The sequence below is a fragment of the Wyeomyia smithii genome, chromosome 3, assembly GCF_029784165.1.
Source record: "Wyeomyia smithii strain HCP4-BCI-WySm-NY-G18 chromosome 3, ASM2978416v1, whole genome shotgun sequence".
Taxonomy (NCBI): domain Eukaryota; kingdom Metazoa; phylum Arthropoda; class Insecta; order Diptera; family Culicidae; genus Wyeomyia; species Wyeomyia smithii.
The window spans coordinates 203,891,878-203,915,465 of NC_073696.1; the positions used below are offsets into that span (position 1 = coordinate 203,891,878).

The 23,588-nt window shown below is 37.4% G+C and overlaps 2 protein-coding genes across 2 annotated transcripts in view; one reads left to right on the plus strand and one right to left on the minus strand.

Moving 5' to 3' along the window:
- LOC129732728 (uncharacterized) overlaps positions 1–11,119 on the plus strand; it is a 30,249-nt gene extending 19,130 nt beyond the window's left edge. The window contains exons 2-4 of the mRNA XM_055693860.1: positions 9,842–10,266; positions 10,319–10,468; positions 10,528–11,119. Of these exons, the coding sequence (XP_055549835.1) occupies positions 9,842–10,266; positions 10,319–10,468; positions 10,528–10,935 (983 nt within the window). The 3' untranslated portion in view covers positions 10,936–11,119. The remainder of the gene's footprint in view (positions 1–9,841; positions 10,267–10,318; positions 10,469–10,527) is intronic.
- On the minus strand, positions 11,078–23,189 carry LOC129732729 (protein Fer3-like). The gene is made up of 4 exons (XM_055693861.1): positions 22,995–23,189; positions 22,769–22,892; positions 11,508–11,704; positions 11,078–11,436 (listed from the first exon to the last, which is right to left on the minus strand). The coding sequence occupies exons 1-4, from the start codon at positions 23,043–23,045 to the stop codon at positions 11,212–11,214; spliced, it is 597 nt and encodes a 198-aa protein (XP_055549836.1). The 5' UTR covers positions 23,046–23,189; the 3' UTR covers positions 11,078–11,211.
- Between the last annotated feature and the right edge of the window lie 399 nt (positions 23,190–23,588).

The window sequence follows — 23,588 nt, forward strand, 5'->3', positions numbered from 1 at the left end:
CGCTACTGCAGCTGATGCGTAAACGGATGTAATTTTTCGTGAGTGGAACTTAAGCTTACATTCATTTGAAAAGACTAAAATAATTTTTCGTTGCTCTGCAATTTATTGCCTGTATTGTTAGCAATCGCAGGAATTCGATCTGAGGTAAATTGTAGCCATAAATTTGAAGAAATATTTTTTTAATAAAATGTGTGCTGTCGGGGTAACACCGTCACCCAGTGAGTGGGGTAAGCCCGACATGGTCAGAGGATAGTTGGATGTTACTGACACATATTTCTCATCTATTACCGATGTCTCGCTAATAAATAAATTAATTAATCGACTTAGAACCATGCACTCAAGCTCTTCTGTGATTTATGAATGATTCCAAGGGTTATTAGAGGTGCCAAATGTACTGAATCAAGTCACAAAACTGACGGCTTTCCCGGTGGTATTTGGAATATGCTCCGGTGTGGTCAATGTGATCCTGGCTTCGATTAAACTAGTTAATAATATCATTTAAAGTGCGACATGATAGGCTTGCCGAGTATCAAATTGTTTCATTGTTTATACATAATGTTCACCGGAACTTGTTCCGGCAATCTGCCTAGAATCAGCTAACCGACAACAACCAAATTCAACAGTAACATACAGAAATGTAAGATTTCCCATTCGGCGGTTTCCGAATTCAAATTGGTTCAGTTAATTCGAGTTAATTCATGAACAAACTTAGGTGCCGGTGTTACCCCCAAGGGGTGCCGGTTTCACCCGCACTGATTCCTAAACGTCAATTTTATCTTAGTTTCAAAACTTCACTATTCCTTGTAAAATAACAGTTTGAAAGCACTGAAAACCTTCATATCTTGTAGAAAACAATCTGGGCAATGATTATGTGAAAGAAAAATAACAATATTCGCCATCAAGTGCTGCTAAAGAATCATTTTTCTTAGGGGGCCGGGCTTACCCCCAGTACCCCTAATATTGTGATTCTCATACAGTATTGGAATGATTTCTAACCTTTATAATTATAATAAACACTTCCTTAATGTGCTGGGGCTTTCATCATGATGTGCTTTCCATCTATAGGCCAATGCAATGAGAAAAATTCCATCTATTGTTGTAATTTTCAGCTAATTTTCTTCAGTTTATGGAAACTATGACATAAATAACATCGTTAATTGTTGAGCTAAAAGATGGTTGAGAGAATTTTACCTTAAAAAACAGGCTTTGAAGCTTTGTATATTGCGTCACAAACTTCGGGAATTATTGTTGATTGTGGGATACGAAAGAGATATTGTAACGACATGAAACTATCACCTGTTGCAACAAAGCGCAATGTGAGAGCTAGCGTTTCACCGGCAGAAATAGCTTCTCACATATTTGAATCCAGCTTTTTGATTAATGGATATACCAATTCCAAAAGGGTGAGAAAATCGTCTATTTTCATGCGCAGAAAGTTCTGATATAACAGCGGCCCCTCATCTTCGAGCTCTCGAATAAGTTGATTGTAGAATCCTTGGTCTTTTCGTCGTTTCACCCAATCACGCACCCACACACTGCGCATCCGACGACGTTTCCGATTGTCACAATTTTCAACGCGAACCAACAGCGAATCTTCTTCTTCGAAATCAGCCATTCTCACTTAAAACAAAATATATAATGTCGAACACTACCGTTATTAAACCAAAACCACTAAAACACAGAAACAATGTTTTCGATTGACAGTTGAATTATTGTGCTGCGAATGAAAACTAGATTTGCTTCATATTTTTCGCATCGTGTAATAGCATAGCAAACGAATTTACCATAAAATGAACAAAGAGACTTTGCTAGCATCCAAGCAAACAGGTTTTGAGGTAAACATTTGCTGTTGTGTAATACCATAACAAATATATTTGCTCGTAGAAAAAATTTGCGCAAATAAATCCGGTATCAAAAATAACAAATATTTGCTTCGTGTAATAGCCGCTTTAGACGACGCAAATATTTGCTATTTTTGGTACGATTTTTATTTGCACAAAATAAAATCTGTATTAAAAAATAGCAAATATTTGCTTCATCTAATACCTGCTTTAGAAGCGAAAAACAATCAGCAGCGTTTCTATGGAAAACTTGTACGCGAGTGGAAATAGTTGAACGATAACTGATGCATCAAAGAACACATTTGCATGAAATATTGCTAGTGAGTGAACTTTTCCATGCTTGCCTATACCAATCATCGCTACTGTTACTTCTGTAAAACTGTTTGTACCTGTTAACTCTTTTTCGTTTCAAACGCAAAAAATTTAAAGAGTACCAGCTGTTTGCATTATGCAAGTTTACATGTTTTTCTAAAACTAAACTATTGGTACATTCTTGTTGTTGGTAAGAACAGATGCTTTATTGTCCAAATCACCAGTTGCTGGTTGAAAATCCAAGCTTCTCGAAACAAGTTGAGACACTGCTTGTTTCTAATATCTGTTCCAGCACTTTATCTTTACTTTATCATCACGGTTTTGGTCATTCTCAATAAAAACAAAAATTGTCTCATGATCTGTAATTTTGTAATCGGCCCCTGTTGGGGAATGAACATTATCAAAATTTGAAAACACGTGATCTATTAATGTACGAGAATGTCTGGAAATTCTTGTATATTGATAAACAGTTTGTCGCAAATTGAAAAAATCTGCTAATTGCTTTAATTGATTCGAATTTGGTTCATTAAGCCAATTATTATTAAAATCACCAGCGATAACGTTTAATTTATTTAAATCTACAAAACTCTCCCACCAGTTATTTAAAATTTACAAAAAACGCTGGTCACTTGAACTGGGGGAATGGTATACAATTCCGAAATTTCCCATCGTCATGCCTCTTTCAACTGATATACCCAGGAACCAATTGTTTTCAACACATTCGTTTAACGGAGTGTTGAATTTAACAGATTCCTTGGCGTAAATAGCAAGCCCTCCTGTATGTCTGGAGTGTGAAAAACAAAAAGCAACTTTGTAACCCGGTATGTTATATTGATCAAATGCATCAGATATATCAGATAATTTGTAGATAAACCAGCAATATTTAGATAAACTATCTCTCGCTTCCTCTCACATTGCATTTGCTTCAGCTGCTATTTACTTGACAACATGTTGCTTTTTCTTTTTTCAAACAGTCTCCGATATACCGGATGTTTTACGTCCAAGTTCAAATGAAATTCTTTCTTAGATTTTAAACAATTAACGCAGTTAAAATCAGTCGATGAGCATTCCGATGTCCTATGTAGTCCGCTACACTTGGAGCATGTTTCAGGATTAACACACTCTGTGCTTTTGTGACCAAACTATCCACATTTAAAGCAACGTAAAACATTGACGGCCTCTTGGACCGAACACCTATCACACCAATATTTACTTTACCAGCAGTCATCAAGTGGTTAAAAGTGTCCTTATCAACTTCAATGATAGAGTTATACTTATTAGATTTGAAGCTTGAATTTACAAATTGAGCAATAACTTTAACTTTATTGATACCGAGGTCTTCATGCTTTCAATATCCTTTTTCGCGACTTCAATGTTATCCCCTGTTGCACAGTCAGCAATTATCGAACCTGCTTTCCCGTCTCTAAAGTTTCTAATTTTTTTTATTTTAGAATCTAAATTATTTGTCAAAAAAATTCTAGTATCTTCACTAGATTGAGAAGACTCGACTGGTTTAATCACAATGACCGGCCGAGTCTTACGGTTTTCCACTCGCTTCAATTTATTTGCATTCCCACTTGACCCTGCTGAAACGTTCGCGTATGTCAAAGCATTTTTAGAAACAAAAACCTCGTCATTTTGCTTAGCTACGTTGCTTGCCATACTCTCACGGAGAGAGTTGCTGATCGATTTTAAAATACTATCGATACCGTTATTAATCGCGCTGTTTATCTGGGTTTCGATTCCACTTTAAGTATCTGTGAGCGACTGAGACAAAGATGACAATACACTCTTGATCTCCGTCAGCTCACTACTCATAGCATCATCTTTCCCGCCGTCTTCTTGGGCCGATAAACATGAAGCACATTTGAAAACAATATTTTCATTATCGTTAACGACTTTCGCCGCTATTTTAGTGAGCGGTATACAAACTCGATGAAATCGAGAATTGCACTTGCCCACGCAAACTACGGGATCGTCGCTAACACGAACTACATTACCACACTTTGCACAGTCCATACTAAACAAACAAACAACCGCCGGCCGGACTTGTCCAGCAGCAACGGCAAAGGCTAAAGGCAACGAACAATGCAAAAATATAACAATGAATGTTTCAACCAGCAGCCGTAGCGTCTATGTGATATAGATGCGATGATCGACGCTGACTGAAATATGTGTCCTCGAACGTTGTCCACTGGTCGCCGACTATCTGTCAAACTGGGTTCCGTGGAGTCAGGAGAACTCGTTAACCGATCAGGTGTTCCGCAAGGCAGCAACTTGGGGCCACTACTATTCACCATTTTTTTCAACGAGGTCTGTCTAGCACTGCAAAAGACTGTAAATTACTGTATGCCGATGATTTGAAAATGTATTACCTAATCAAAATTCCTGCCGACTGTGAACTTCTGCAAAGTGTAATTAACAGATTTTACGACTGGTGTCAACACAACATGATGGTAATCAGTGTATCGAAATGTTCATTAATTACTTTTGCGAGGAAAAAACAACCTATTCAGTGGAACTATCGTATAGGCGATGAAACCATTACCAGAGCTAACGTAGTGCGAGATCTTGGAGTTATGCTTGATGCAGAGTTGAACTTCCGGGAACACTACAATTATATAATCAACAAAGCTAGGCGGAATCTTGGGTTCATTCTCCGAAAGACAACCGAATTTCGTGATCCTTACTGCCTGCGCTCCATGTACTATAGCCTAGTGCGGTCTGTTCTGGAAACAGCTGCCGTCGTGTGTAGCCCTTTTCGCAGCATCTGGATAACTAGAATCGAAAAAGTCCAGTCAAAGTTCATAAAATTCGCTCTACGACTACATCCTTGGAGAAATCCAGATGCGCTACCTCCATACGAAGCAAGGCGGAGACTTTTAGGAATGGACACTCTCGAAAAGCGACGCAATGTGCAAAAAGCGGTTTTCGTCGGAAAGACCCTGCTAGGAGACCCTGCTGCCACGTCCACTGCGTCAACGAAGCCTTTTGAGGCTCCAACAACATAGGACGGACTACTCACAAAACGAGCCTATTCGAACTATGTGCGCTTAATTCAATAGATATTATTATTTGTTGGACTTTCATGTTTTTTTCTACTGTTTTTTTGTGATCGTGTTACAAACTTTTATGTGCAGATATAGGTCTAGTCATTAGTTTTTAAGTGTTCATTTAGACTGTTTTTCCGATGAATGTAAACAAATAAATGAATAAATAAACAATATCTATGAGTGATTACTGCCTCCAAAATAATCGTTATTTTTCTGGGTACGAAGATGAAAAAAATTTGGGAGAGTCCTGCTCCTGCAAAAACGAGACCGAATTTTAACCCAAGCAACAATTGAAACATAATAAAAAATAAGTTGAAATCATTTGTTTCACTAATGAAATTCCGAGGTTTCAAGAAACATTTTTTGTTACTACGATGAAATTGTAAAGAAACAAGCAACAACTAAAGTTGCATCGCTGCTTCAAAAATATTCACACCAACAACGTAATTCGCGATGTTGGATTTGTTGTTGAAACGTGTAAACGGCATTGGAAAACCTATCCTTTACTGAATAGATCTAGTGGGTGGAGCATATAGGTTGCCAACGTGATGCTTGCGAGATACAAAAAAACAAACACATAAAAATACTTCCAAAAGTTGCTGTCATGTTCTGAAGCCATGTAACAGCAACTTTTGCTCGGTCGTTCGCCTTATATTTGTTTTTGAGATGAGGTTATTTACTGCGTTGTAACTTTTGGGTACTTGGACTAGAAGTCGTCCGAAAAGTGTGGGTCTCTAAAACAAAATGTGATAAATTGCTTTGAATTTCATCATCATGCTGAGGTACTGATGAATTGAAGAAGCAAAATTAAAACTGGTAATGACCATTATCATGATAAGGGAAGCAATATTTAAAACTGAGTCATGAACTTGCAAGTGTTTCTACAGCAAATGACGTAAATAGTACAAACGAGAAAAGTGAATAGAAATTGATAACTGGAGTTGAATCCTCAAATTTCTGGAAATAATCAAAGATAAATCGCTATACAAACAATCTCTTTCCATTCTGACCATATGCCATTTTACAAACTTACCACAACACCATGAAGTGCGCCCTAGTTGCTGCTACGATGCATCTTCGTAGCTGAAATTTTACCATGTAGCATTTACCATGTTGTTATTAAATTCCATGCATTAGTTCATACACATTGCGGTTTCATTCTTGTAACTTGTTTTGAAACAACGAAAATGTTGCAATTGGCTCCACCTCCTGCGCTTTTTTTGTCATTGTATAAGAAACTGAGATGTAACTGCAACTTAATTTCGCATAAGAATTTGTTGCTGTGATGCATAAAATTCATAATCAAAACAAATTTTGCTGCTTGGGAACTTAGCGTCTCGAAAATGTCGAAAGACGTTCGGGTACTTATTGCTGCCTGCTTCTTTTTAATATCTAAAAACCGTTTTTTTACCGTAAATTCGGACCATTATGAATTCTAGATGAATATAACCAATTCCGATTTAAAAAATAGTCGATTCGAATCTTCGTTTTAACTTGCCCCAGAGGCGAAAAAGTAAGGGGCAAGCTGGAATGCCAAAAATTGTTGGCGAAATAGAGACTTACTGTGTACTTTTTTATATTATTATACTTAATCAACACGAAATGTTCAATTGACTACCAGTTTCGCGATAGAAATTTATGAAAGAATACTTACAAGTAAACAAAAGTGAACAAAAGCACAGCTTGCGCATAATGGCTCCAATTCGTTTGAATAACCTAATAATAATAATAATCTTTCTCGTTTTTATTTCTTTGCCATTGACGAAGAAATCCAATGGGTTAACTGAATTTTGACGTACAACTACGTCTCATAGCCACATTCTGGGAGCAGGGTGCAAAATGAAAATCAAAACATCGAGAGCGTCACGAAAATTGTCGGATTTTGTTCATTATTGTAAAAACCGTTTGGAAAAATAACTATGCTTTCACTAAAATGCGGAAAAGCCCATAATAGAAAACAATGAAACGTTTCTTTTTCGTTTTCAATAGCTGAAAACTATGTATACAACAGTATTCTTTCCTGAAGTTGTCACCCATATCCGCTATATATTGACGAGTGTCATATTTTTCTTCAACTACTTAAAAGAATGATTTTGAGGTGCTAAAAAGCTCCATTGGTGTGTCACAATAGTGACATCCGGCAAGTCTGTGTAATTTCTCATCCTTGTGAACTGCAATCTGCCTATGACGTGGGATGATTATCGTTTTCTTGTTAACTCGGCAGCAATTTTTACGATTTTGAGCAATTTAAGCAATTGCACAACAGCAACTAGTTAGACGGGTGCTCCCGCACCAACGTGCTCAATACTATTTCCTTTACCGGTTCATACCATCTAATTGATTAAACTCAATCGAGTTTATTTTTAAATCTATTGCAAAAAACACATTGACTTCAGACAGGCTGTTCTAACCTATTGCAAAAAATACAGGGTGCGGCGGGAAAAAGTGCGAAAATTTATGGTGTTTCTTTTAAATATAATTTGAAGTACTTTTAGGCAAACATATCAATATTTTCGAATTTAGTTATCTGTAAAAGGTCCTATCCAACAAATTTACTGGAGGACATCATTTTTAGCAATGAGATCATTACAGCCGGATGTTTGGTTTGGAACTTAAACTTTACTCACTCAGGAACATTCTCAATTTTCTTCGGTGAAATGAACCGATCTGTGCAGCTGTTGGATACAGCATCGATGTTGAACAGCTTTTCGTCAGAGAATCGGCTTTCGCTGTTGCAATCTGAAATCTGTGCTGCAATCTGTAGAGACTTTTTGATGCAATAAACTTTTGCCTTTGGTGTACATTTTCACTTATTTGCAATAAAGCGATTTCGATATTTTGTTGCAACACTTATAAGTAATAAATTTCTACTTAGTGAATGATGACGTGCGAAAAGTGTGCAAGCGATACAAAATAGCTATTCAGCGAGGCCGATTAGACGTCTTTCGGTGGTGTAATCGGAAACGTATCTGACCGGAGATTAGATTGGGGGTTCGAGTCCCACCTATTTTTCGTAAATTTCTAAATAACTATTTTCACAGTTAGTACATTTTTCAATCGTCAACTCCACATTTGCTGCTTGAAGTAGACTTGAAAGTAAATGTAAACAAATACACTGTCCAACAAAACAGGTCACTATATACACAAACTAACCCAATAGAAGTGTTTCCCCATTTTCACATTTTTTTCTGTCGCATACTGTACATTGACTTAACTCAGTCCCTAACAGTAATTTTTGCTTGTTAATAATACCATAATGACGACAATTTTCAGCCTACACCGACGTTTTTTGGCGTGTTCTAATATAAATTAATAAATTTTTAACAATGTAATTGCTTAAAAAGGGGTTTGTTGTAAATTCAAGTATAAGTAAGAAATTATCAAATAATAATTTTGTGTTGCTAGTCACAAATGGTGACTTCTTAACACTATTTGAGATGTGCGATCGGAATTGATAAGATTACCCTTACTAACACGCAGAGAATCCTGAGTAAGAATCCCCAGGATACCTTTAACTCGGTGACGGAATCGTGAAAGGAATCGCAAACACGATCCGGAGGATTCCCACTCAGGATTCTTATTCAAGAATCCTAGAGCCATATACAGGGCATTCCTGAGGATTCTTTTTTCAGGAATCCTTTTCAAGGACGCTCATGAATCCAATGTGAGGAATCCTAGAGAATCTATGCGAATCGTATGTGTTCGTCCTGGTAGTCTGCTTTCGCAATACAGGTTTATTAATCGTAGGGATTCAAACCTACTTGTCAAGAAAAGGGAAATATTCTAACTACTAACGTAATAGCTCACTTATTGACTGTAAGGGAAGCTTATCTTTGCAATCGAGGATTGCAAGATTTTTGTCGAAAATTGGTAAAAGAATTTAACAGTGTACTGATTTGACGATCAAAACAACGTCTACTATAGACCATGACCTCGAATCTTTTTAACCTCAATTTTTTGACAGGTAGTGGTAACTTTGTTTACGTTTAGGACTGTGTGTTTTTTTTTCTGGCGGAGCAATCGTATGCGTAGTGAAAAGGCTACTTAATTTAAAGTTGTTTTTAGTGTACTGGCACCTCGAACGAAACATTTAAAGGGCATTTTAGTCACAAACGAAATGGTCTGCTGAAATCCGGAACAAAACTGCATCGCTCGAGGGTAAACAAAGTTACCAGTATCTGTCGAAGTCAGATGAGTGACGTCACCGTGCGATGGTCTATAGTCAATTGACCAGAAACATCATATCAAGAAGACTAGGAACTCTGCCTGAAATCGAGCGACAGTTTTGGCAGCGCAGTCTATTGAGTTCAGGTAGAACTGACCCATGCTAGTATGTATGCTGGCGTTGCGAATGCAACCCAAACGCGCAGGCACACATACGCACATAATGACTTCGTAGCGATGTAACTACCACAAAAAACAAGCTACCACCTTCAATAGATGGAGTGCTTTGTTTGATTAGACGCTTGTCATTTGTATAAGATGGATCCAGATGCCAGTCCTTCTTGATATGATATTTTTGCTATGACGTTGCTATTACCACCCTCAGATTTATATCTTTCTATCTCTGTGTTTATGTTTTTATCATATGAACTTTGTATGAATTGAAGCCATTTCCCTGTTATTTTTTTTTAGATGGTACCGTCAAAAATCTCCGATTAATTTTAAAAGCAATGATATCTAATCCGGACCTGAAACAATTCAGCGTATTTGTTAAAGAAAAGACTGCCTATGAACAGCTTCTACCGACGTTGGAGAAACTGTGGGCAGCAACTGGGACAAGCGTAAGCTTTGGTCCACTTGCTGGAAGACGGTGGACGGAGATGTGGAGATCATTGTGCTGGATGATCTGTGCGCGAAAGGCTACAAGGTTGCGAACCGCCAGCTTGGTGCCGATTGGAACCATGCTCGTGTCCTGCTGGCTAAGTTGGCGAAATTCCATGGGAATGGTGCAAGAGGAAGGGAAACCCTTGTTTGAACAATACATAAAGCTAGTAGAACCAGTCTTTTTGAAGTCAATAGAAGCGTGGCCAGGGCATGAAGTATATCAGAGAAAAATGGTAAGGCACATTTGTCTACGTTTAACTGACCCTAAATTTTATGTTTTTATAGTCAAAAGCTTTACAAGGGTTATTCTATAAAATGATGGAAGCAACGGCGAAAGTTGACACAGATTTTGTGACGCTCTGCCACGGTGATGTTTGGACTAACAACCACATGTACCACTATCAGGGAACGGATGAACCTGACGATGCTCTCCTGGTGAGCTTTGATTTAATTTATAATACAAAACGTAGTTTACATTCTTGTTTTCTATTTAGATTGACCTCCAAGGACCTTACTATGGCTCGCCAGTTTGCGATCTTTACTACTATCTCATATCATCGACCACGCTTGATTTGAAAACGAGTCAGTTTGAAGAGCTTATTCAGTATTACCATTCGTGTTTGGTAGATAGTTTACAAAAGTTAGACTATCCGGAACGTATTCCTAGTCTTCGAGACTTTCGGATAGAGATGCTGAAAAGAGGCTTTTTTGCAACGCAGTGTCTGTTCGGAATTCTGCCCGTCGTACTGGCGGATAAAAATGAAAATGCTAATTTTGATGGCTTTTTCGGTGAAACTGAAGAAAATGTTAAATTTAAAAACGACGTTTACAATAATCCACTTTATCAGCTGCATCTAAAGCCACTGTTGAAAATGTTCGACCTTTGGGGTTTGCTTGAGTAGAAGGTTTTTTCCAGTGATACAATTTGTTTCCATCGTTTGGTGCTGTACATCAGAAAACATTCCATGACTGTATGACAGTCACCTTCAGCAGTATTCTATTATATACGATGACATTGTTACTTCAATATGAAAACAATCAGCGTCAAATGCAGCCGTACCAATAAATTCCCATTGATTTGCTTAATATTTATTTTTTTGGTGGAAGAACTCAGAATTTCAACTAGTACAATAGATCACAAAACGATAAAATTCAGCTTATGCACTTGGACACAGCATTTATCCTGTGTGGGTGCCATACGGAGATATATATTCTCGCTGATGAAACGAAGGATGAATGTGATTTGTGTGGTGTGGATGAACCAAAGCCGGGTACAGTTCTGGAGAACGACCATCGTGGGTAGGCGTTCCATTCAGCAGTTCCGACATGAATCCGATGTAGGTTATTGCCAACCGTAACGTCTCGATACGTGACAAACGTTTCTCGTATGCAAATGTTGGTACCTGAAAAGTTGTAGGAGAGTTTATTGGATGTTATAATTAAGTATTTACAAAAAACAAAAACTATTTGTTACCTTCCTCCGCAGCTTGTCGAACGCTTCGTTAAGGTTAAACATACGCCGTCGTTCACGGATGTTGGCAGCCCTTCGCTGTGCCAAAGAAGCTACTCGACGGCGCGTCTTTTTGGTTGTCGATTGTGATCCACCTTGTGCACCTCGGGGCGATAGTCGTTGGGCCACGAAACTACCTACTTGTTGTCGAGGCCAAATGGCTGAGGAAGTAAGGTGAAAGAGTAAACGTGCATGGGTTAATTGATGGTCAGTCCCCTCCATATACTCTTGCTATATGCTAAATTTTATAATATGTACTCTCGACTGTAATAGTGTTTATTCATTCAATTTGCAGAGTAGTTTCATTTATCGCTCGTATCGCGGCAGAATGAACGGGAGCGTTATCTTGGTGGAAGAGCACTTTTTGCCACATTCGACCGTTCAGTCGATCTAATAACGCACAACAATATTGTTTATTGATTGTTTTATTATGTTCAAAGCATTCGATGAATACTATGTCTTGCAAATCCAAAAACTACTGACCAACGCTTCAACGTGTTATTGTTGTGTTTTTGAACGGTTTGGTCGACTAACATCAGACACTTTGCCACAAAAATCCTCCCTTGTTCGATAGCACTTATCTGGCCATTGTTTCACTTGAACAACATTTTCCTCATCAGGAAGAAATGCTTAATCATAACACAAAATTGACTTATGGTAGTTATTGAAAAATGTAGAACTTTGTTTTGAACACAGATTACGACTAGTCAGAGCTGAAAACATGGCCAACTATCATTTAATATGGGTACTTTTGGCACCGTTATGATATACAGAGGCCGGAAATCGACTCCAGATATCGGTGCTTATTACGGGAGTCACTTCACGGTGAAATATATTTCACTTTCACGCTCACTTCAATTTTTGAGACCTATTCCCGATTCCACCTACAGTGAGGTGACATAAATTAGCTCCGTTAAGTGAGATTGGTGCTTATTACGGGAGTCACTTAACGGTGAAATCAGAGTGAAGTGAACACAATCCTATTACGGGACTCACGTAAGTGAGAAAAACGTCGCGAAGTGACATCTGCCGTGGAATCTGGGTTATTATGAGTGTCATATCAGTGAAGTGAGAACGAAAAAAGCGACGTTTCGCGTGGAATTATTTCACGACCATTTTGAACGGTGAAATGATTCCACGAAGCTGCCATAAGTCTTAAAGTTGATTGATTTGTGATCTAATGGTAAATATTGGATTTATTCTTCAGTAACGAAGCGAATCAGAGTTTGATCCGTGCCTTAAAGCGGTCAATTTTTCATTTTTTTGCGGGAAAAAACGACTTTCTGGGACTTAGACATTTTTGAGCTGGTAAACAATTTCATTTCACTTGTCCTATTCTCAATTTCACTTCACTGTCAATCTCACTCCACGGAGGTGATTTTTGTCACCTCACTTGAAAAAAGTGAAGTGAGCGTGAGAGTGAAATATTTTTCACCGTGAAGTGACTCCCGTAATAAGCACCATTGACAGTAAAGTGAAAACGAGAATAGGAAAAGTGAAATGAGTTTCGCAGCACAAAAATTTCTAAGTCTCAGAGAGTCGATTTTTTCCGATTTTTTTATGGTAACACCAGATCTCGACGTTTTATGTATTTCTAAACCATTTAGCATAAAAAAATAAATTTTGATATCGTCAATTGCTTGTGCCTTTTGTCATCAGTTGAAAAAGTGAAACTTTGAGCGCCTTGAGGCACAACTTTTGAGCCCTACCGCTAAACGAAATTCGAGGGCCAATATTTTCCCATACGTTTCATTACATTCTGGCCGCTGCTTGAAAGTCCCAGAGAGTTGATTTTTCCCAAAAATAACTTATTCGTATTGTTTTTTTTTTTTTTTTTTTGTAAGATTTGGACTACTGCGACCATTATTTTGATCTTTTGTGGTGTTTCGTATTTCGGTATTCGTATTGTTACTGAACAATAAATCCGATATATATTCACAAATCACAAATCAATCGATTCTTAAACCATGCTCGTCTTCGTGAAATCATTTCACCGTTCAAAATGGTCGTGATATAATTCCACACGAAACGTCACTTATTCCGTTTTTACTTTAGTGATATGACACTCATAGTAACCCAGAGTTTACGGCAGATGTCACTTTGCTTTATTCACTTCACGGTCGAATCAACGTGAAGTGACTTCCGTAATAAGTACCATCATTTCGAATTTCACGACGAACAGCCTATAGTGAACAAATACCACCCAATATTCCATTATTCATCTCAAAACCGACGTTTCAGAGAATGCACGGACACTCAATTGTCACGAAATCATTAAAAAATAAACTAAATACGCTTACATGCTCTTATGGAATCGCCCAGCATTGGAAATAAAGTAAAGTAAGCTAAATTTATCCTGAATTTCGTAAAACACACCATTTTTAACAATGCTCCCATATTCATCTCAAAATTTAAATCAGTGCTCAATTATTCATCTCACGACGCCCCCATATTCATCACATTGTTAATCACTTGCGTTAATGAACTTAGTCGCATACCGTCGCAGTAGGTTATTTAGATATCTGCTGTAGTTGTTTACGCTTGAAATCGGTAACCTAGGTAACCACTGTCGATTCAGGTCAATTATGTCGGAATAATCCAACATTTTTAGTAAGATTTTTTCGTATCAACAGAAACTGATATGGCAACTATTGATTATCCTCAACGTAGTGAAGACAGATGAAAAAACATACAGTTAGAGTTTAAGATTTGTAAAGATTCATCTCATTGATGTTTGCTTTTTATAGATTATTTTTGTACATTTACGGTGAACATTTTAAAAATTGAAGTATTCTTAGTGTAGTGAGTGATATTGCTGAGTGATTAATATGGAAAGTGGTCCGCTAATGATAAAAAACTTTGGCTGGCCGCCAGACAGGTCCCGTTCTATAGAGCAGTGCGTGGAAATTGTTTTCTAAGGTGGTCGAAATTAATTAGTTTTTGAGTGTAGAAGTCCGATTATAATACTAAATTTATATAAGTTTTGAGGATTCTACTTTATAAGAAATCTGAAGTAGACTAAGAGTAATACATTCCATGGATTACTAGAATGATTAAGATAAAAAATATGCGTTTTTTCCTAGTGTTGAGTTTTAATGTTATATGATATGCATATATGGACTGAGACGAATAAATTTGAATGAAATTCAAATGACTTGAGGTTTCCGTTAAACAACCTAAAATGATCAAAACCTTCTCATATGAGTTTTCTGGAATCAAAGCAATACTCTGAGATCAAGAATTGACTTCTGATGCCATTTAAAAACTCAAGATTGTAACTTGGGATCTAGTAAAAACCTAAAATGTCCGAATACCATAGTATCTTCGGAACTGTAATTTTATGATGCTCTTGTTTTGAACGCAAATTACGACCAGACAGTGTTGAGAACAAGGCTCAATATTATCCAATATGGGCACTTTTGGAACACGGATGATATCTAGAGGCCGTAAAAAGGATATTAACATAAATATATTGATACAAGAATCTTTCTTAATATTAATGTCAAACGGTATAGAAGCCAGTTACGCCCGACTACGTATTTTCAAAGGCACAGCACTCGCAAAGAAGATAATACATCACCTGTGAAAATTTATTCTCATGTTTGCATCACCCCAGCAAACATGAGGATATAGTTTTACAGGTGATACATTACCCTTTTTCCGAGTCTTGTGCCTTTGAAAATTCGAAGTTGGCTCTTTCACCTTAATGTCAATCATTCAAAGAATTATTTAGATTGAAAAATTTGTAACATTGCGAGTAATATTACAAACCATTTTATGTGGTTTTTTCGTCAATCTCGCAGTCGTGGCTCTGCACACAACCCTTTTTTGTTCTGTTGATGATGCAAAGGTGCTTTATCAACAATTGTGTTTCAGTAACCACCAATGTTATTTTCATTTTTTGTTCAAAATTCTTCAAACCAACTAGATAACACTTTTGTCCAGGTTTACCAATCAATTAAAAATAGATAAAGTTAAAAAAAAATATTGCTGAAATACCACTCCAGAGTATCAAATTGATTAACCCCAATATTTTTTAACCTTTTGCACAAAATACATTTACATAAGACATGATACCGTTATGCTACGTTAATCTTGCAGTCGTGTCGCATACACAACCTCATTATTTTTCCAATAGTCATTTTGGTGTTCCTATTCCTATGGGCTGCAGATGTCATTTTGTGCGATTAGTTTTGAAGTAGAATACTTCTCTCAGGAAGTTCGGCTACATAGGGATGTGAAATGAAAATCTAAAACCGAAAAAAGTGGAAAATATGTCCAACTTCAAACGCTAATAAATCGGTTAGTATTCGATGGATTTCCTTCATTCTTGTAGCAATAGATTGGTAAATCTTCTAAGATTCTTTCCAAATAAAGATAATTGTAATTTTATTATTCAAACTATTGTATTATTGAAAATAGTCAAGCCTTGTCAAAACGAAAAATTCAACCTCTGATTGGTCGTTATATATTTGCCTCCAAAGCACGGTCGACAGAATCATATACCTTGCAATTGAAAATATGCTATTTGGCCTATATAAGAGCCTGTTTCTGCCGAAGCCGCTCATAATAGTTCTAGACAGCGACAACAGCAGTCATCCCTTAGCAGCAGCAGTAGCAGTGTAGTGGATACCGACCATAGCGGATAGCGGCCACAGCTGTGGCATAGCAATGGATAGCGCACTAGTTGCAGCGGATCTCAGCATCGATAGCAGCTGGGCCAGCTGATGCAGAGGCAGCGAATACCAATGGTAGCGTATAGCGGCCACAACTGTGGCAAGGCTACGGATAGCGTAGCAGTTGCAGCGGGTATATCTGATCATGAAGCATTTATGCAATAATTGAATGGAAATTGCAATTACAGCAATCGGCCTTTTTCAAGGATACTAAATGTTTTTGGAAGAGCAGAATGAATGGTTACTAATGAATTGCAACTGAGGTTTGATGCTGCTGCAAATGCACAGTAGTTTGATGTTTATTACGGTTTGTTGATACTGTGCTTAACAAGCGTATATACGAAACAAATCCGATTTCAAAATGACTGACACGCAAGCAGCCGGGTTATCTTTCTTGTAAAAGTATTCTACTTCAATCTTGCGGTCGTGGCTTTGCACACAACCCTCCTGTGATTTTTTTAATCACGACCAATTTTGAAACGGTTGAAATTCAACACTCAGATTTCTCGTTAGCATAAAGAAGTTATGAATTGACAGAGCTGAGTGCCTATTAATGTTAAAGATAAGTTGGGAGTCAAAACGATTTGTTTATCGGCAAAGTTGTAGATAATAATTTTGTATTAAAAAATGTATGTATACACTGTAGAAACATTAAAAAAATACTGATTTTGTTTTCTTGAAAGTTGTAGCTTTTCATTCAGTCATAAATTTTAATTATATATTTCGATTTTCTTTAAAATTTTCGTTCATCTTTTTTTCTGGGAGGATGAATTACTGTTCACGACTTTGCCAAAGGCAATATACCAATCAAATACACCTTTATGGCTTCCATTTTTTTGGAAAATTTAAACGCTGCTATAAAGCGAACAGTAATTCCGGATTTTAAATTAATCAAATCTTAGTTTTTCAAAAAGGTAGTAATCCTTTGAGAAACTGAATAAGGTTCATAAATTGGTTACTCTCCGAAATTCTGTTACCGTATACAGTGACGTGTCGATTTTATCATGATTCGATTTTTCACGTTTCGTTTTTATCATTCTCGAATTTATCACGCAAAGCATTTCGGTTTTATCACTTTTCTGAGATTTGAAAAATATTATAAAAACACGAATTTAAGTTTTTGCCTTTCTCCTAGAAAGGTATAGCAATCACTTGCAAAACCGAAAGTATAAAAGTGCTCCAAAGGGCCGAATGGCATATATCACTCGACTCAGCTCGACGAGCTGAGCATTTTCTGTATGTGTGTGTGTGTGTGTGTATGTGTGTGTGTGTGTGTGAATGTGCAGCTTTTTATTCTCACTCACTTTTCTCAGAAATGGCTGGACCGATTTTCATAAAATTAATTGCAAATGAAAGGTCTGGTTGTTCTATAAAACCTTATTCAATTTCATTGTAATCGGGTTTTTAGTTTAGAGGTTATGTATCAAAATGTAAAAATCATGAAACATCATTATCTCGAAAGTAGTTTGATCGATTTGAACAAAATTGGTTTCAAATGAACGGGCTATCTGAAATACCCTTAACTTTTGAATTTCATAAAGATTGAACTTGTGGTTCAAAAGTTATGACAAGAAACGTGTTTTGGAGACTATTTAATCTCACTCATGTTTCTCAGAGATGGCTAAACCGATTTTCATAAAATTAGTGTCAAATGGAAGGTCTAGTTGCCCCATAAGACCCTATTGATTTGTTTTGCAATCAGACTGTTACTTTGCCTGTTATGTTTAAAAATGTGAAATCCAGCTATGAAAAGGAACTTATTCCGAAGACTACTTGAATTCACTCACTTTGTATCACTCACTAATGTATCTAGTAATTTTGGTTGTTTTCCCGAAACCAAAAGCTGTCGTCTTTAAATTCAAAATGGTGTCCAGGGTCAATGTTTGGTTTCTATGCATCATCTCGATTACGGAAATATGCATATTGAGTATTATTCGGTCATTTTCGACTGCTTCCTAGAAGTTGCCATTTAGCAATTCAAAATGGTGCCTGACGTCAATTGTTAACTCAATGCATCATTCTGGTTCCAGCGATACTCATATTGGATGGTATTTGGTTATTTTAGGCTGTTTTCCACAAACCGGAAGTCGCCGTCTTGGATTTCAGAATGGTATTTAAGATAATTTCTGGCCTCTGAGCGTCATTCTGGTTGAAGAAACACCCATATTGGGTGTTATTCGATCTTTTTCGGCTGTTTCCCAGGAACCGGATATCGCCAACCTAGAATCCAAAGTGGGGTCTGTGGTCGATTTCAGCTGCTGTGTATCATTCTAGATCCGGAGATACGATGTTGCCATCCTACAATCCAAAATGTTGCCTGAGGTCGTTTATGGAACATATTTGTTACCACTAAAATCATTCACCTACCAAATATGGTTCCATTCAGTTGATTAGTTCGCGAGATGTGCAGAAATTTTTGCAGAAACTTGTGTTTCCAGAAGAGGGAGGGGCGTCGAACCATTATGGACATATTTGTTACCTCTAAAAACATTCACCTGCCAAATTTGGTTCCATTTAGAGCAAGCGCACCGGTGAGTTGCCATTTGAGTTGCTACTTTCACAACGCTGGCCGTTGCTATTTTGGATAGCAACCGATTTTCGCACCGGTCGTTGCTAATGGGGATTACCAATTCCACTATTTATTTTTCACACCGGCAGTTGCCAATTTCTGAAGACCGTCACTAGCCAGCGTTGGCAAAATGTTTGTTTGTGATGTATTTCGCATATTTTTTGCGCATCTAGTAATAACCAACCTATCCGTCAGTCAATCTTTTCCGGAATGATCTACGTTCTTTCTGCTTCATAAAATGTTCCCTCCATTTCACGCAACTTTGTTTTAACTTTGTTTCCGTTTTCTCGATAACATAATTCTTTTGCAGGTTTTTTTACTTGTGCGTACATGGATTTTTTCATCCTTACATGTTTATTTAAAGTAATTTCGTAAAAGTGGGCACGTCCCGCAACGTTGGCTTAAACGACTATTCTACTGAAAGCTGGCGAACTTTCATTAATTGTATTCTGTATTCTATGATGTCTTGGTTCCCACAGTTTGCTATTAATATTTGAAAATTTGCCACCAAAAAAAGAAACTTGAATATAGAACGCGGAAATTGTTTTCGAGTATTTGGTTGATTCTAGTGATGAAGAAAGTGATTTCGCCAAACAAATTTCCTTATACGCGATTAAGAAAAGGGTTTTTGGAAAGATTCGGGGCGGCTCTCAGCCTAGTAAATTACGAACATTCACTATCGAGCACAAAAAAATAACAGTTTGACATTTCATCAAATAGCAACGATTCGGCTCTGGCATCACTGATTTGCCGGCAACGATTCGGCTCGTTGCTATCGCGTTGCCAAATTTAATAACTCGCTATTACCCGAGGTGGGGATTGCTATTTCCCAAACCAACATAGCAACGCCCGGTGCGGTTGCCGCGTTATGGTGGGAGTTGCCAAACTAGCTTTAGAAACTTCAATTTAGCCACTGGTGGGCTTGCTCTTAGTTGGTTAGTTCTCGAGATGTGCAGAAATTTGTGTTTCATTTGTATCCAGAAAAGGGAGGGGCGTCCAACTATTATGAACATATTTGTTACCCCTTGAAACATCCACATGCCAAATGCGGTTTCATTTGCTTGGTTTGTTCTTGAGTTGTGCAGAAATTTATGTTCCATTTGTATGGGACCCCTCCCTTCCAGAAGAGGCAGGGGTCTCAAACTATCATAGGAACCTTTATCGGCACCAAAAACCCCTACATACAAATTTTCACGCCGATCGGTTCGGTAGTTTTCGAGTCTATATGGATCAGACAGACAGACAGACCGGACTGCATTTTTATATGTATAGATATATTACAACATCAATTTTCTAGAACCTGAAGAGTGAATATACATTTATTAGATTGAAGCGTTCATGTGAATCTATTTTTACAAATAATAAGTTTGAATGAGAAAGGCTGGGTCTGACCGCTAGGTGGATTAATTTAGGTTTTAACGTTTTTTAATTGCCTGATGAATTATAAATTGATTGCCAATCAAATTTGCAAATGGAAAGTTACGGTCTTCAGCAAATTTGTTCAAAAGGTCGAAAGCTTCTGATTGATGAACAGTTCAATGCAGAATTCTGTCGCTACGTGGCATTAGTGTGAACGCGTTTCTTCGTGTTTCTTCTCAGCAAAGTTTTCCACATCTGGACAAGTTACCTGAAGTTACCTAAAGACCGCAGCAGATAAGTGGTGTTCAAACTTTTCATAGCTACATGCACACAAGCGCCGCGTTGCGGTCAAATTTAAAAACAAACTGTGTATCAAATCAAATCGCTAGACTGAACAACTTTGCTGAAGACGACAACTTTCTAAATGGTCGGATATACGAGGTGAATAAGGCTCAAAATACTGAAAACCACATGCACACTAGCGCCACGTTGCAGTCAGATTTCGAACAAAGTGTGCACCAAAAAAGCTTTCACAAGTTTCTGAACAACTTTTCTGAAGACCACAACTACCGAGATAGAGTTGCATAAATTTGCCCATATTAGGTGATGATAAATTATTCGGGTTGTTGTAATATTAAAACTCGGTGTTGCATCACTCAGTGTAGCGATTCAAACTTGTGGCAGGTAGTGTATATATTGTTATCGAAAAATACGTTAAGTAACCATGAAAAAGTTACTTAATCAATAGTTTTTTGAATATATTCTTGAGTTGTTATATGTTGCATTAACTGCAATTGGTTATTTTGAGTTAATAAACAGATGAGAATAAGCATGTTGAACTTGAAATATTGTTTTAATTGGTTATACTGAATAAACCTAATATCACGCAACAATATTTTCTGAACGTGATATAACCGAAAGGTCACTGTAATGATTTTCATAGCCTGAACGAACGGTTCGTTAAGGCCGATACAAATTTTATTTTCATCTCTTATGTCACCCTCCCCCCTCACCTTTCCAAATTGTTGAAAATCGGAAGGGGGGAAAAAGTTCGAGCCGTTTTATTATTATTATTGTTTTTTTTGACAGCGCATATGGTCTATTTAGCAACAAACAATACCATTGACAGAATAATAATGATAAAGTGTTATTTTCCAACCTTCATTTGAATGTCAGCTACAAACATCGTAACTTGAATACAAATTCTTATCATTGAAAATGTTCCATTTTGTTCGTCCCGGTGTTATTTATTTTTTTAAAAATGAAAAGAAGATATTCGAAATTATATAAATAAATTTCCCGTTCCAAGTGTCTATTAATGATGAAAAAATCCTGTAGCATCTAAACGGTTAGTTTGATTGGCATAGTATCTTCGGCAAAGTTGTAGAGAATAATTTTTTCCTTCCAAAAACCATAGGGTAATCGCTCCAATATCCATTTCAACACCTATATTCATCTCATCGCGCTAATTTGTCCAATTTGACGTCAAATTAAACTTTTTTTTTTATTTTTTAAAGGAAAGGTAATTTCAATTTTATCACTCGATTGACTCAAGTGGTCGAAAGTTTTTTTTGGAAACAGTTAGTGAAATTTGATGGTAAATCGGATAAATGAGAGCGATGAGATGAATAGAGGTATTGAGATGAATAAAGGAGCGATTCAATAAATATTACCAATGAAAAGTTTCGCCCAAAGCAACATTTATGCAGAGTTTCAGCCAAATCAGAAGCCAAGACTTTCTACATTAATCACACTCGTCAACACAGATATTGCCGTAGATTTGAAACAAGAAAAATATGAACTAAAATAACTTTTTAAGCGTTTCGGGAAAAAGAAAGGTCAGCGGTTTTTAAACCTTCCTGAGAATCTTGGTGCTCCTAGCCAAGTCGGAAAAGCGTTCTTGAGGCGAAACGGTGTTGAAGCCACGGAAAACGCCTTTCTATGTTTGATAAAGGAGGAGAATAAAGTTATCAAAAATATGTTGTATTATAAACGTTTTTTTCACCCGAGGCAACGCATGACATGTCGCGAAAATTTTTAACACTCTGTTATACTCTAACTATCTTCAGAAATACTTTTTTTTCATTTTTTTGACAAATTAGTTTTGTATGGTGTGAATTTCAGTGTTGAGAAACATTTATTAAGAATTTAGTGCCGCTAATTGCTAACCGAAAAAAGCAAAATACTCATCAATTGCTTACTGAATTTAAATTATTCGCATATCATACTTTGGAAAAATTAATTGCTGTTAATTAGTAAGGAATTATCGACAATCTGCAGTTATTGCAGTTTGTGATATTTTTATTTGCGGTATTTGCGAATTTCCTCCGAAGATCCAAATTAATATGTCTAAATTGGCACATATTGTTTTTGTGTCTCCATCGTTCCACTGCATATAGTCGAATTTATCATTCAATGGTCGTCGTAACGACGCTAACAGCTTCGGTAACTAATTCACAAAAAAACACCATAAAGTATCTTAAATGTTATCCACTACAAATGAATCTTACAATCGACGCACAATCTACGAACATCTACGAAAAATTTTCATCTTCAAGATGATACACCATAAACTTTTCGGATGGTTCGGATGATACACCATAAACTTTTCGGCTGGTTACCTAAATCTGCACATGGGAATCCGGCGGCCATCAACTCAGGATAGTGCACCATTGGAGACGGATTTTCCTGGCCCCAAATTGGGGTGAACGGCGAAACTTCCGGCGGAAACGGGGGCTCCATATGCTTTAGCGTGAATGGTGAGAAATCCAGATCAGCAAAGAATTATCAAAATGCACCACTAAAACTGGACAGCACTATCAAGCTATGAGTAAATCAATCACATACACCGTTAGCGTTATCCCAATGATGGTGCGAGTCACCAGAAAAACTACTCATAACTTGCACTACTCGACTTAATAAACTTTAAAGGATCGGTCCAATTCACTCGACGCCCGACGGAAGACTGAAGTGCTCTCAGTGCACTGCCTGCCAGTGACGGGCTGTAACATTAAATCACGAACCCTCACCAGTGAAGTCTAACGCTTTACGTGTATCCTTTTTAATATAAATTTAATATCCTTTTCCATCTGTGTCCCTACAGACTAACCGAATTCACTCACTCACACATGTTTGTTGGCGCAAAGCCCGCTTCGGCCGTCTGGGATGCGCCGGTGGGCGTCATATTGCCGCTACGATTTATCCCTCCGTGACCTCGAAAGCGCACATGCGAATTGGCCGTTCCCGTTGAAGCTAGTGCAATGCAGACCAGGGGTAACAGACTGTATAAGAATACCAACTACCGCAATATGACGGGGATTTGCTGCTGAGAATACGACGTGGGTCCACTATGAAACTTTACTGTAATATTTATTCCGCTTCTAAAATTACTGGTTCCAGTCAAGCAGTTTTGTTGTTGGGTAACCTGGATTGGCGCAACTA